The 13,297-nt window shown below is 39.3% G+C and overlaps 1 protein-coding gene across 1 annotated transcript; it reads left to right on the forward strand.

Annotated features, from left to right (window-relative positions):
* The first annotated feature begins 6,713 nt into the window (after positions 1-6,713).
* On the forward strand, positions 6,714-11,704 carry LOC117315418 (E3 ubiquitin-protein ligase RNF165-like). The gene is made up of 4 exons (XM_033869601.1): positions 6,714-6,834; positions 7,353-7,448; positions 7,813-7,898; positions 8,287-11,704. Exons 1-4 carry the CDS (start codon positions 6,784-6,786, stop codon positions 8,414-8,416), a joined length of 363 nt encoding a protein of 120 aa, XP_033725492.1. The 5' UTR covers positions 6,714-6,783; the 3' UTR covers positions 8,417-11,704.
* The last annotated feature ends 1,593 nt before the right edge of the window (positions 11,705-13,297 follow it).

The raw sequence follows: 13,297 nt of genomic DNA on the forward strand, positions 1-13,297 counted from the left end.
CATACCAAAGGAAAAGGCCCCCCCTTCAAATTTTAAACACATCCTGAAATTTTTTGTAAATGTTGTAATAATTCAATGGAGGTCTTGAAATTGTCATGTTAGTTGGGAAGATGTTTCAAGTCTGTGAATGTTAAAGATTAGGAAATATTATATGTCCTAGTTCGATGCTCAACAATGTTTGGTAGGGGACCACGATGGTTCAGTCGGTATGACATCAGACAATGTTTGGTAGGGGACCACGATGGTTCAGTCAGTATAACATCAGACAATGTTTGGTAGGGGACCATGATGGTTCAGTCAGTATGACATCAGACAATGTTTGGTAGGGGACCATGATGGTTCAGTCAGTATGACATCAGACAATGTTTGGTAGGGGACCACGATGGTTCAGTCGGTATAACATCAGACAATGTTTGGTAGGGGACCACGATGGCTCAGTCAGTATAACATCAGACAATGTTTGGTAGGGGACCATGATGGTTCAGTCGGTATAACATCAGACAATGTTTGGTAGGGGACCATGATGGTTCAGTCAGTATAACATCAGACAATGTTTGGTAGGGGACCACGATGGCTCAGTCAGTATAACATCAGACAATGTTTGGTAGGGGACCACGATGGCCCAGTCAGTATAACATCAGACAATGTTTGGTAGGGGACCACGATGGCTCAGTCAGTATGACATCAGACAATGTTTGGTAGGGGACCACGATGGCTCACTCAGTATAACATCAGACAATGTTTGGTAGGGGACCACGATGGCTCAGTCAGTATAACATCAGACAATGTTTGGTAGGGGACCATGATGGCTCAGTCAGTATGACATCAGACAATGTTTGGTAGGGGACCACGATGGCCCAGTCAGTATAACATCAGACAATGTTTGGTAGGGAACCACGATGGTTCAGTCGGTATAACATCAGACAATGTTTGGTAGGGGACCACGATGGTTCAGTCAGTATGACATCAGACAATGTTTGGTAGGGGACCATGATGGTTCAGTCGGTATAACATCAGACAATGTTTGGTAGGGGACCATGATGGTTCAGTCAGTATGACATCAGACAATGTTTGGTAGGGAACCACGATGGTTCAGTCGGTATAACATCAGACAATGTTTGGTAGGGGACCACGATGGTTCAGTCGGTATGACATCAGACAATGTTTGGTAGGGGACCACGATGGTTCAGTCAGTATAACATCAGACAATGTTTGGTAGGGGACCATGATGGTTCAGTCAGTATGACATCAGACAATGTTTGGTAGGGGACCATGATGGTTCAGTCAGTATAACATCAGACAATGTTTGGTAGGGGACCACGATGGTTCAGTCAGTATAACATCAGACAATGTTTGGTAGGGGACCATGATGGTTCAGTCAGTATGACATCAGACAATGTTTGGTAGGGGACCACGATAGTTCAGTCGGTATAACATCAGACAATGTTTGGTAGGGGACCACGATGGCTCAGTCAGTATGACATCAGACAATGTTTGGTAGGGGACCACGATGGTTCAGTCAGTATAACATCAGACAATGTTTGGTAGGGGACCATGATGGTTCAGTCAGTATAACATCAGACAATGTTTGGTAGGGAACCACGATGGCTCAGTCAGTATAACATCAGACAATGTTTGGTAGGGGACCATGATGGTTCAGTCGGTATAACATCAGACAATGTTTGGTAGGGGACCACGATGGCTCACTCAGTATAACATCAGACAATGTTTGGTAGGGGACCACGATGGCCCAGTCAGTATAACATCAGACAATGTTTGGTAGGGAACCACGATGGTTCAGTCGGTATAACATCAGACAATGTTTGGTAGGGGACCATGATGGTTCAGTCAGTATGACATCAGACAATGTTTGGTAGGGGACCACGATGGTTCAGTCAGTATGACATCAGACAATGTTTGGTAGGGAACCACGATGGTTCAGTCGGTATAACATCAGACAATGTTTGGTAGGGGACCATGATGGCTCAGTCAGTATGACATCAGACAATGTTTGGTAGGGGACCACGATGGCTCAGTCAGTATAACATCAGACAATGTTTGGTAGGGGACCATGATGGCTCAGTCAGTATGACATCAGACAATGTTTGGTAGGGGACCACGATGGCTCAGTCGGTATGACATCAGACAATGTTTGGTAGGGAACCACGATGGCTCAGTCAGTATAACATCAGACAATGTTTGGTAGGGGACCACGATGGCTCATTCAGTATAACATCAGACAATGTTTGGTAGGGGACCACGATGGCTCAGTCAGTATGACATCAGACAATGTATGGTAGGGGACAACGATGGCTCAGTCAGTATGACATCAGACAATGTTTGGTAGGGGACCACGATGGCTCAGTCAGTATAACATCAGACAATGTTTGGTAGGGGACCATGATGGTTCAGTCAGTATGACATCAGACAATGTTTGGTAGGGGACCACGATGGTTCAGTCGGTATAACATCAGACAATGTTTGGTAGGGGACCACGATGGCTCAGTCAGTATAACATCAGACAATGTTTGGTAGGGGACCATGATGGCTCAGTCAGTATGACATCAGACAATGTTTGGTAGGGGACCACGATGGCTCAGTCAGTATGACATCAGACAATGTTTGGTAGGGAACCACGATGGCTCAGTCAGTATAACATCAGACAATGTTTGGTAGGGGACCATGATGGCTCAGTCAGTATAACATCAGACAATGTTTGGTAGGGGACCATGATGGTTCAGTCAGTATAACATCAGACAATGTTTGGTAGGGGACCATGATGGCTCAGTCAGTATAACATCAGACAATGTTTGGTAGGGGACCACGATGGGTCAGTCAGTATGACATCAGACAATGTTTGGTAGGGGACCACGATGGCTCAGTCAGTATGACATCAGACAATGTATGGTAGGGGACAACGATGGCTCAGTCAGTATGACATCAGACAATGTTTGGTAGGGGACCACGATGGCTCAGTCAGTATAACATCAGACAATGTTTGGTAGGGGACCCTGATGGCTCAGTCAGTATAACATCAGACAATGTTTGGTAGGGGACCACGATGGCTCAGTCAGTATGACATCAGACAATGTTTGGTAGGGGACCACGATGGCTCAGTCAGTATGACATCAGACAATGTATGGTAGGGGACAACGATGGCTCAGTCAGTATGACATCAGACAATGTTTGGTAGGGGACCACGATGGCTCAGTCAGTATAACATCAGACAATTGTAATGTAGTCTGAGGTGAGTGTTTGATCCCTCCAGAGGGTGGTTTGTGTTTCTAATAGAAGCGGAGGTCATGGACCAGCTTGTGCTGTTCTGTCTGTATCCTTGGCCAAGACCTTTGTTGATCTGACTATGATGTTACCAATCTTCTGTATTTTAATCAGTATGGTATCCACCAGCTACTACAGGGAGACCCCACATCTTAATGTTGTGTTTTGGGCAGTGTTCGAAAGTAAAGGTGGTTCGATGGCCCGATGCTATAGAAAACCTAGCCGGTCTATGTAAAATTTCTATGTGTTGGCCCGGATGGCTATCAAAAGTTTGAGTCCTGACATATACAATATGATTCATGTAAACAACATTCCTATGTTTTCTGACAAACCATCATAAGAAATCAGAGCTTACAATCCAAATGTTTTCTACCGAAAGCAGTGCATTATTGGCTTCAAACCTTTAATTGAGTATGAACTGGAAGATACAAGCATTTTCGTGACATAATTATATGCTACTTTCAACAAGATGTTTACAAAATGGGTCTATGGAAAAATGACTTGGGCTATGGGATTTCAATTTTCTGTAGACCAATTGTCTAAGGAATTTTCATATACCGTATAGCGGGAAATTTTAGCGGGGCTTTAATTTGGTGGGTCGATATCAAGATCGCCAAAATTTAACCCGTCAAATTTTAACACTGCCAAATAAAAAGATGCGAATAGTTTCCGTTCCAACCGCCATTTACCTATGATAACTCAAGAGAATAACGAATGGTGCGTAACGTTGGTTGTTGCTTGGCAACTGTCGGCCAAAATACCGATAGGTACATGTAATACGAATAGCTAGTGAACAACTACTCACGATACAAATATGACATATATCGCATCATAATTATTTTTTGTGAAAACAAAGCCATCTACCCTATACAATTCAATGAACTGATGTTAACACTTTACCTGTAGATTTTGTTGAACTTACCTGTACGTATACATATCATACAATAGATGACCATGGCGATATCTTACGGTTGATTAAATTCTTTTTGTCTGTGGCTTGTACACATACTCATGTAAACACTAATTTGACAAATCTATATATGTGTTTGTCTGAATTTTTAGCCCACCATCATCAGATGGTGGGCTATTCAAATCGCCCTGCGTCCGTGGTCCGTCGTCCGTCCGTCCCTCCGTCCGTCCGTCCGTCCCTCCGTCCGTCCCTCCGTCCGTAAACAATTCTTGTTATCGCTATTTCTGAGAAAGTACTGAAGGGATCTTTCTCAAATTTCATATGTAGGTTCCCCTTGGTGCCTAGTTATGCATATTGCGTTTTGAGACCAATCGGAAAACAACATGGCCGACAGGCAGCCATCTTGGATTTTGACAATTGAAGTTTGTTATCGCTATTTCTGAGAAAGTACTGAAGGGATCTTTCTCAAATTTCATATGGAGGTTCCTCTTGGTGCCTAGTTATGCATATTGCGTTTTGAGACCAATCGGATAACAACATGGCCGACAGGCAGCCATCTTGGATTTTGACAATTGAAGTTTGTTATCGCTATTTCTGAGAAAGTACTGAAGGGATCTTTCTCAAATTTCATATGCAGGTTCCCCTTGGTGCCTAGTTATGCATATTGCGATTTGAGACCAATCTGAAAACAACATGGCTGACAGGCAGCCATCTTGGATTTTGACAATTGAAGTTTGTTATCGCTATTTCTGAGAAAGTACTGAAGGGATCTTTCTCAAATTTCATATGAAGGTACCTCTTGGTGCCTAGTTATGCATATTGCGTTTTGAGACCAATCGGAAAATAACATGGCCGACAGGCAGCCATCTTGGTTTTTGACAATTGAAGTTTGTTATCACTATTTCTGAGAAAGTACTGAATGGATCTTTCTGAAATTTTATATGTAGGTTTCCCTTGGTGCCTAGTTATGCATATTGGGATTTGAAACCAATCTGAAAACAACATGGCCGACAGGCAGCCATCTTGGATTTTGACAAATGAAGTTTGTTATCACTATTTCTGAGAAAGTACTGAAGGGATCTTTCTCAAATTTCATATGTAAGTTTCCCTTGGTGCCTAGTTATGCATATTGCGTTTTGAGACCAATCTGAAAACAACATGGCCGACAGGCAGCCATCTTGGATTTTGACAATTGAAGTTTGTTATCACTATTTCTGAGAAAGTATTTTAGGGATCTTTCTCAAATTTCATATGTAAGTTTCCCTTGGTGCCTAGTTATGCATATTGCATTTTGAGACCAATCTGAAAATAACATGGCCGACAGGCAGCCGTCTTGGATTTTGACAATTGAAGTTTGTTATCGCTATTTCTGAGAAAGTACTGAAGGGATCTTTCTCAAATTTCATATGGAGGTTCCCCTTGGTGCCTCTTTATGCTTATTGCATTTTGAGATCAATTGGAAAACAGTATGGCCGACAGGCAGCCATCTTGGATTTTGACAATTGAAGTTTGTTATCGCTATTTCTGAGAAAGTACTGAAGGGATCTTTCTCAAATTTCATATGGAGGTTCCCCTTGGTGCCTCTTTATGCTGATTGCATTTTGAGATCAATTGGAAAACAATATGGCCGACAGACCGCCATCTTGGATTTTGACAATTGAAGTTTGTTATCTCTATTTCTCAAAGTACTGAATGGATCTTGCTCAAATTTCATAAGTAGGTTTCCCTTGGTCCCTTGTATTGCATTTTTGGACCAGTCTGTCCTCAAAACAACCTGGCAAACAAACAGCCATAATCGTTAAATCTCAAATTTCTTATATAGCTAGGATTCCCTTGTTTGAAAAGTACTGGAGGGATGTCTCAATTTGCACAGATTAGTAAAATGAAGGGAAAAGTAGATAAAAGATCAATCTGACATGGAACTTATGAAGATCATTCAATGGTGGGCGCCAAGATCCCTCTGGGATCTCTTGTTTTGGTAATAGTTTCCGCTTTCGAGACAAAGGATCGATAATACACAACACACTTAATCAACATGGATTGGATGTATGGACATAACATTATTATCTATATATACTTGCTGCGGATATTTCTGGCTAGGCGATTGGGTGCCGTAGATCGTGAGTTCGAGGCCCGGTCAGGGCACGAGTCAAAAAGTTGTCTTCCTTCGTCATTTGTGTTTCTAAGCTATATCTATTTATTAGCACAATATATCATATACACTATGTGTTGGTGATCCGAAGATAAAGATTTGAATTTCCTGTCGTAGTTGTACCGAGAGAAATACCTGTAGGTAATATTTATACTTAACGCCAAATTAAAACCTTAGATTTAAGGGAAATCGCTAAATTTTAACCCGCCAAAATTTAACTTTCAATTTTCATGACGAAATCGCCAAATTTTATGACCGATAAAATTTCCCGCTATACGGTATACTTTCATACACTGATTAGGATATAAACAACTAAGCTAACAATCATGTTTGGACACATTATATGTAGGTATCATTATAATATGACTTTTACTTTCAGTCACAAGGACCCAGTATACATCAGTTTTCATTCCCTGGTCCAATCCCAGGTTTCCATAGAAACATGCAAATGAGACTTGGCAGGATGATGTTACATCATAGGCCAATGTATGAGGTAAGAATATAGGTGAAAACCTGGCCGCAGGTCACAGTTAGGTCAAAAGTTCACATGTACAGTAAGGTCAAACTTTTAAAGAATGTAGCAGTTTAAAATGATGAAAAAAAATGTATCAGCGTTCACAAGTAGACAGTGTTTTATGTATGTGGACCTTTCAGAGCGGGGCCACGGTGGCCGAGTGGTTAAGGTGTACCGACACTTTATCACTAGCCCTCCATTACTGGGTTGCGAGTTCGTAACCTACGTGGGGCAGTTGCCAGGAACTGACCGTAGGCCGGTGGTTTTTCTCCGGGTACTCCGGCTTTCCTCCACCTCCAAGACCTGGCACGTCCTTAAATGACCCTGGCTGTTAATAGGACGTTAAACAAAAACAAACAAACCAAAAACCTTTCAGAGCAAAGAAAAATGGTGTAGATTAATTTTCATTAAAATTTCCGTTAAATTTCTTCAGATTATTATTTTAGATATTCGAAACATATCTATTGAAATGTTCAATTAAATGTCGTTGTTTACAGGAATTTTTAAGTCTGGAGGAAAGACTAGGAAATATTAATCGTGGAGCAACGAAGGAAGTCATTGAGCAGAATACGCTGCCTCATAAGTATCACAGGGTAAGTATACTGATAGTTATCTCCCCTGATCCTGTATACTGATAGTTATCTCCCCTGATCCTGTATACTGATAGTTATCTCCCCTGATCATGTATACTGATAGTTATCTCCCCTGATCCTGTATACTGATAGTTATCTCCCCTGATCATGTATACTGATAATTATCTCCTCTGATAATTTTCGCGTCGATCCACTTTTGCTTGCAGTTCAAGATTACGCAAATTTATATCAAAATAATATGCGTGGGTGATTTTTCGTGAACAAAAGGAGTCCGCGTAATTAGCGTAAATCCCCCCTCGTATAAATTTCAACGTTTACAGTACTAGGACCTACAGTTGTGGTTTAAATACAAATTTCATTTCAGATCAAGCGAGATGCGGACGGAGATGATGAACAGCCTGAGAAGTGTACCATCTGTCTAAGTGAATTCGAGGAGGCAGAAGATGTCCGGTAAGTTTTTAGGGTTTTGTGTGAAGTGAAATTGAGTAGGCAGAAGATGTCCGGTAAGTGTTAGGACTTTTGTGTGAAGTGAATTTGAGGAGGCAGAGATGTCCGGTAAGTTTCAGGGTTTTGTGTGAAGTGAATTTGGGGGCAGAGATGTCCGGTAAGTTTTACGATTTTGTGTGAAGTGAATTTGAGGAGCCAGATGTCTGATAAGTTTAAGTATTTTGTTTCAAGACAGTATACAAGAAATTCAATTCAAGGGATCTTGTAATTTTTGTTAAGTACCAGTTCATTTGTGTTAACTTTTAAGAGAAAACCTTTTTATTTTTATTTGTAGTATATTGAAATTAAGCCATTTCAGCTGTAAACTTGCATTTTGACTCTCCTGTTGTAGACGCCTGCCATGTATGCACTTGTTCCACATCGAATGTGTCGACCAATGGCTTACCTCTAACAAGAAGTGTCCGATATGTCGGGTTGATATTGAGGCAGGGTCAAAAGGTCAAATCTCCTCACAGAACTGATAGAAGATGGCTAGTCACCTGCTCAACATTCTCTGTTCTGGTGGAAGTTTGTGGGAAAAGTTACAACATTGTCTTGTGTTGTATTTGTGAGATAACAGGGTGTTATGAGTATGTAGGCTCCAGTGATGGAGAAAATTTTAATCATGTGATCGCTTGCTTTAATGTTGATTGGACAGTTAGTCAGCACGGAGTTCAAGAGGTTAAAAACTCAGGGCTGGTTGATATTAAGTGGTTGATAAAGGTCAAAACCTCAGGAAAGACAAAGGTCAAGGTCATCAGTCAATATTCTCAGGACTATTATGGTCTGCGGGGCTGGCCTCCTGCAGTTGTCATGGTGACCAAGGAAAAACAGCACAGGGAGATAACTCTTCATCCAGCTACAATGTGTGATGCTGAGTAAACAAAATGCTTCCTAGAGGATTACTAATGCATATATACATAGTAACCAGTGCTAAAGTTAAGATGTCAACAAAAATTCACTGCAGCATAATAGAGTGATTCTAACTTAACGGGGAAAATATTCCCACCTCACGCTGTCACCACAGAGATTTGGGGCCTGTTCGTTTATGCAGACAAACCGTAATTTTTTTAAATGTGATATTTCACTCATATATCTAGACAGACCTTTAAAAGGTTAATACAGACTTTGGAAGTCTTTGTCAAGGCTCGTCTGAAAACAATATAAAATCACCAGGTCCATCTTTATTTCATAAACGAACAACACCGGTCCAACTGTTCCAACCGTTTGGACGGCAAAAACGAAAACGGCATTCGTTTTGGTTTTGTAAAGGTCTCATACACTTAGTCGACACGTATGGCCGTCGTGGCAAAAATAATTTGTACAAAGCCGCAATCTTTTTTGCTATCTCTCGCTGGTTCTATAGCAATGCTGGTGGTGTTCTGCCGTGGTTATTTTGATGTTAAAGGTCAGTAACTAAAGGTTGAAGGTCAGAGGTCAACAATCATGTGTGCTATTATATTTTTATGCCTTTTAACTTAAGACTTGTAAGATATGATTATGTGCTATTATTGTGCTATTAATGTATTATATACAGTTTGTTATATACAATCATGGTCACATGGCCTTGTCACATGATTTGAGTGTGAGTGTGTATAGGTCACATGACAGTATGGGTATCACATGACCTTAGCAGCAGCGTAATCAATATTGTGATTTGTGTGATATTAATGGTTTAAAAATTTTTACATAAAAATTGTATTTAAAAATTTCACAGTACAGAGTACTGATATTTTATTTAATATGTATGCAAATTGTATTTTTTTTTCAACAATATTTCAATGACATCGAAATTCAGGGAAATGTTTTGAATGAAACATTATGATATGGATTTTCTAGTTTGCTTTTTAGCATGGAACCCTGTTAGCATGGCTATTCAGACTTGTGAGTACTGTGTCAAAATATTTCAAAAAGTTTCAAGAGTCAAATTTCAAATTTTTTAAATTGTATTCTGACTGATCTTTTGACACAAGGCACTGAATGTGGCGCTGTTATCACGAAAGTTGTCATCGCGTCATGGTCCTAGATCGGATGGCAGTGACTAACATGGTTCCTGGCTACTCAAAGTTAAATGTACGAGGTGTAAAGGTCTCTAATACTAGACACAGGTGTGACAATCATAACGTTGCGTGACGTCACAGTGAATTTAAAAGGGCTTGTGAGAAGGTGAGAAAGCGTCATGTGACTGGCCGAGAGGCAGGTTTTGTGGCCCTAGAGATGTATGGGTATAAACCCGGTCAGGAGACTATCTCTGTGACCAGAGATAAGACTTGTATCGTGTCAGTGGTCAGTTAATGAATTGCCTTGTCTCTGTGGCCAAGAACAAATCTTTAGAGACCATTAATCTCTATGTGTTGTATTTGTATTGCCAGACACAAGACTGTATCTCATTTTTATGACCTTGATACGAGACATGTCTCATTTCTGGCAAGGAACAAAGCCTGTTCCATCTTTAAGCTGGGAGTATGCTAACCCGCCGCTATTTACTCACTTTATTTACTAGTCAATTAGTAGTTTCCAAGTATGTTGTGCTTTTGAATGAATTTAAGTGAATTTGTGCAATTTTTTAATTGATTTTTTATGGAAATAAGCTGGCTTTATATTATATACATTAATGTGATTTTATATCTGTTATTCCCCAAAGGCCACGATAGACTGGTCCAGAGTGACTGTAGACTGGTCCAATGCGTATATTTAGGGTTGATGGGGTAGGCAATGCAGCCAAATAAAGCTTTCCAGAACTAATATCATTAAACGTTTTACATATATAATCTGTGTCACAAGAATGTTTTAACATTGTATCTGCATCACCAGAATGTTTTAGCTTTGTAATCCGAGTCCTTACAATGTTTAAAGTGTAGAATTCTGGATTTTTTTCTTCTTGTTTATTGAATTAATTTTGTAAAGGACTGTGTTTTACCAAGATCTCTGTCAGATTGGCTTCTTATTATATCCATTTAGAGGTGCAGAATTAGATATTTACATGTGCATGTAAACCTAAAGCCCTGCTTTAAAGGAAATAATACTCTCAGTTGTTTTATTCACTCTAGAATGTACAATATCTAAAAAAAAAATGAAGTCCTGAAAACTAACAAAATTTTCTTTACCCATTTTTCAAATAAATAACTACCATAACTTCCTCATTTCCTCATAGAAATCATTAATGAGTTTTTTTTTCAAAATAGTGGTCGAACACTTGGAGCTTAATACTGTGAGGAGCTAGTTTGAATATTGCAGTCGTCTGAAGAGTAATGATTTAGTGTTTTAGATTCTAAAGACTGGAATAAGATTAGAATTATCCCCGTGTTTTTGAGATACAGCTGTGAATATCTAGAATACGCTTCAAACATTAAGTATATCTGTATCAAATATTTTTGTAATTGCTTCGGAAATGACGCTGACAATGTATGTATTATTTTGGAGGTAACAGAAAAAATTTTGGTTGCGGGTTTTCAGTTGACATTTGAAGATTTCATTAAATCCTGAATTCCAACAGGTGTTGAAATAATTCAACATAGACTCATCAGGCTATTAAATAAAATAGTTATAATGATGACTGTTAGTCAGACAAAAAAAACATTACTCTGACTTAAAGATGCTATGTCCCTTACAGTTTACGCTGTTTTTCACAAAAATGCATAAAACGGTATAGAAATATATCTTAACCCTTTCAACCCTAAGAAACTTGAGTAGACTCTACCATTCTTTCATAATTTGAAGTCCAATATGGTCAGTAGGGGTGAAAGGGTTAATGAGAAATGGTGAAAAAACAAAAAAACACATCCTCATAATGATTGCTTATATGGCAAAGATGTAGAAAGTTACATTAAAAAATAAATAGAGCAGGACTGCTATAGAATTTCTACATTAAAAAATAAATAGAGCAGGACCTCGATAGAATTTCTACATTAAAAAATAAATAGAGCAGGACCGGGATAGAATTTCTAAAGGCTGTAATTTCTATAATCATTCAATCCATTTCAAATCTTTTTTTTTATATTTTAAAGATAATTTAGAAGCTCAAACTTTAGGAGGGCGGTAATAATTGATGTAAAGTATGTATGTATCAAAATATACAACAGCTTGTTCTTGTCTTCAATCGATCATAAAGATTATCAGTGATGTAGCTCTTTAAGCAGATTATGTTAAGTTATTTACACTCACAGAATATATATTAGAATATGTTTGCTACAACAACAGAGTGAGGATATTCTATATCAATGCAGTAAACAATTACCTAGTATACAAAATTTGCTGAGGCGTTTTCAAGTTGTTTAAATATCATTTTGAAAAAAAACAACATTTTTTTTAATAGCCACAAGAAATTTTACTTACTTTTTGGACTTCAACATCGCTTTGCCCTTTTTGAAAATGAAAATTTTTACCTTGGTAGGATATTAAGAATTATTTTGAATACAATTGAGTTTTGAAAGGATCAGGTCCAAACAACAAGTAATTAACTGTGGCCCATCTCTATGATGGTGTGATAGGTTCTAGTAGAGTAGTGAGTGGTGGGCAATTTTTTTGTTATTTAAGGCTTTACATTTGGAGTTAACCGGCAAGGTACATTTCACTCTCAAACATCACACTGTGGCTGTCCCATAGCACCAGTGAAACATGCTGAAGAATCAAATAGGTTCGAGTTCAAAAACGTCAGACATGCTTTATCAAGGCCCAGATTTTTAGCCCACCATCATCAGATGGTGGGCTATTCAAATCGCCCTGCGTCCGTGGTCCGTCGTCCGTCCGTCCGTCCGTCCCTCCGTCCGTCCGTCCGTCCCTCCGTCCCTCCGTCCGTAAACAATTCTTGTTATCGCTATTTCTCAGAAAGTACTGAAGGGATCTTTCTCAAATTTCATATTTAGGTTCCCCTTGGTGCCTAGTTATGCATATTGCATTTTGAGACCAATCTGAAAACAACATGGCCGACAGGCAGCCATCTTGGATTTTGACAATTGAAGTTTGTTATCGCTATTTCTCAGAAACTAATGAGGGGATCTTTCTGAAATTTCATATGTAGGTTCCCCTTGGTGCCTAGTTATGCATATTGCATTTTGAGACCAATCTGAAAACAACATGGCCGACAGGCAGCCATCTTTGATTTTGACAATTGAAGTTTGTTATCGCTATTTCTCAGAAACTAAAAAGGGGATCTTTCTGAAATTTCATATGTAGGTCCCCCTCAGTGCCTAGTTATGCATATTGTATTTTGAGACTAATCGGAAAACAACATGGCCGACAGGCAGCCATCTTGGATTTTGACAATTGAAGTTTGTTATCGCTATTTCTGAGAAAGCACTGAAGGGATCTTTCTCAAATTTCATATAAAGGTTCCTCTTGGTGCCTAGTTATGCATATTGCAT

This window comes from Pecten maximus, chromosome 17 (genome assembly GCF_902652985.1).
Source record: "Pecten maximus chromosome 17, xPecMax1.1, whole genome shotgun sequence".
Lineage (NCBI taxonomy): Eukaryota > Metazoa > Mollusca > Bivalvia > Pectinida > Pectinidae > Pecten > Pecten maximus.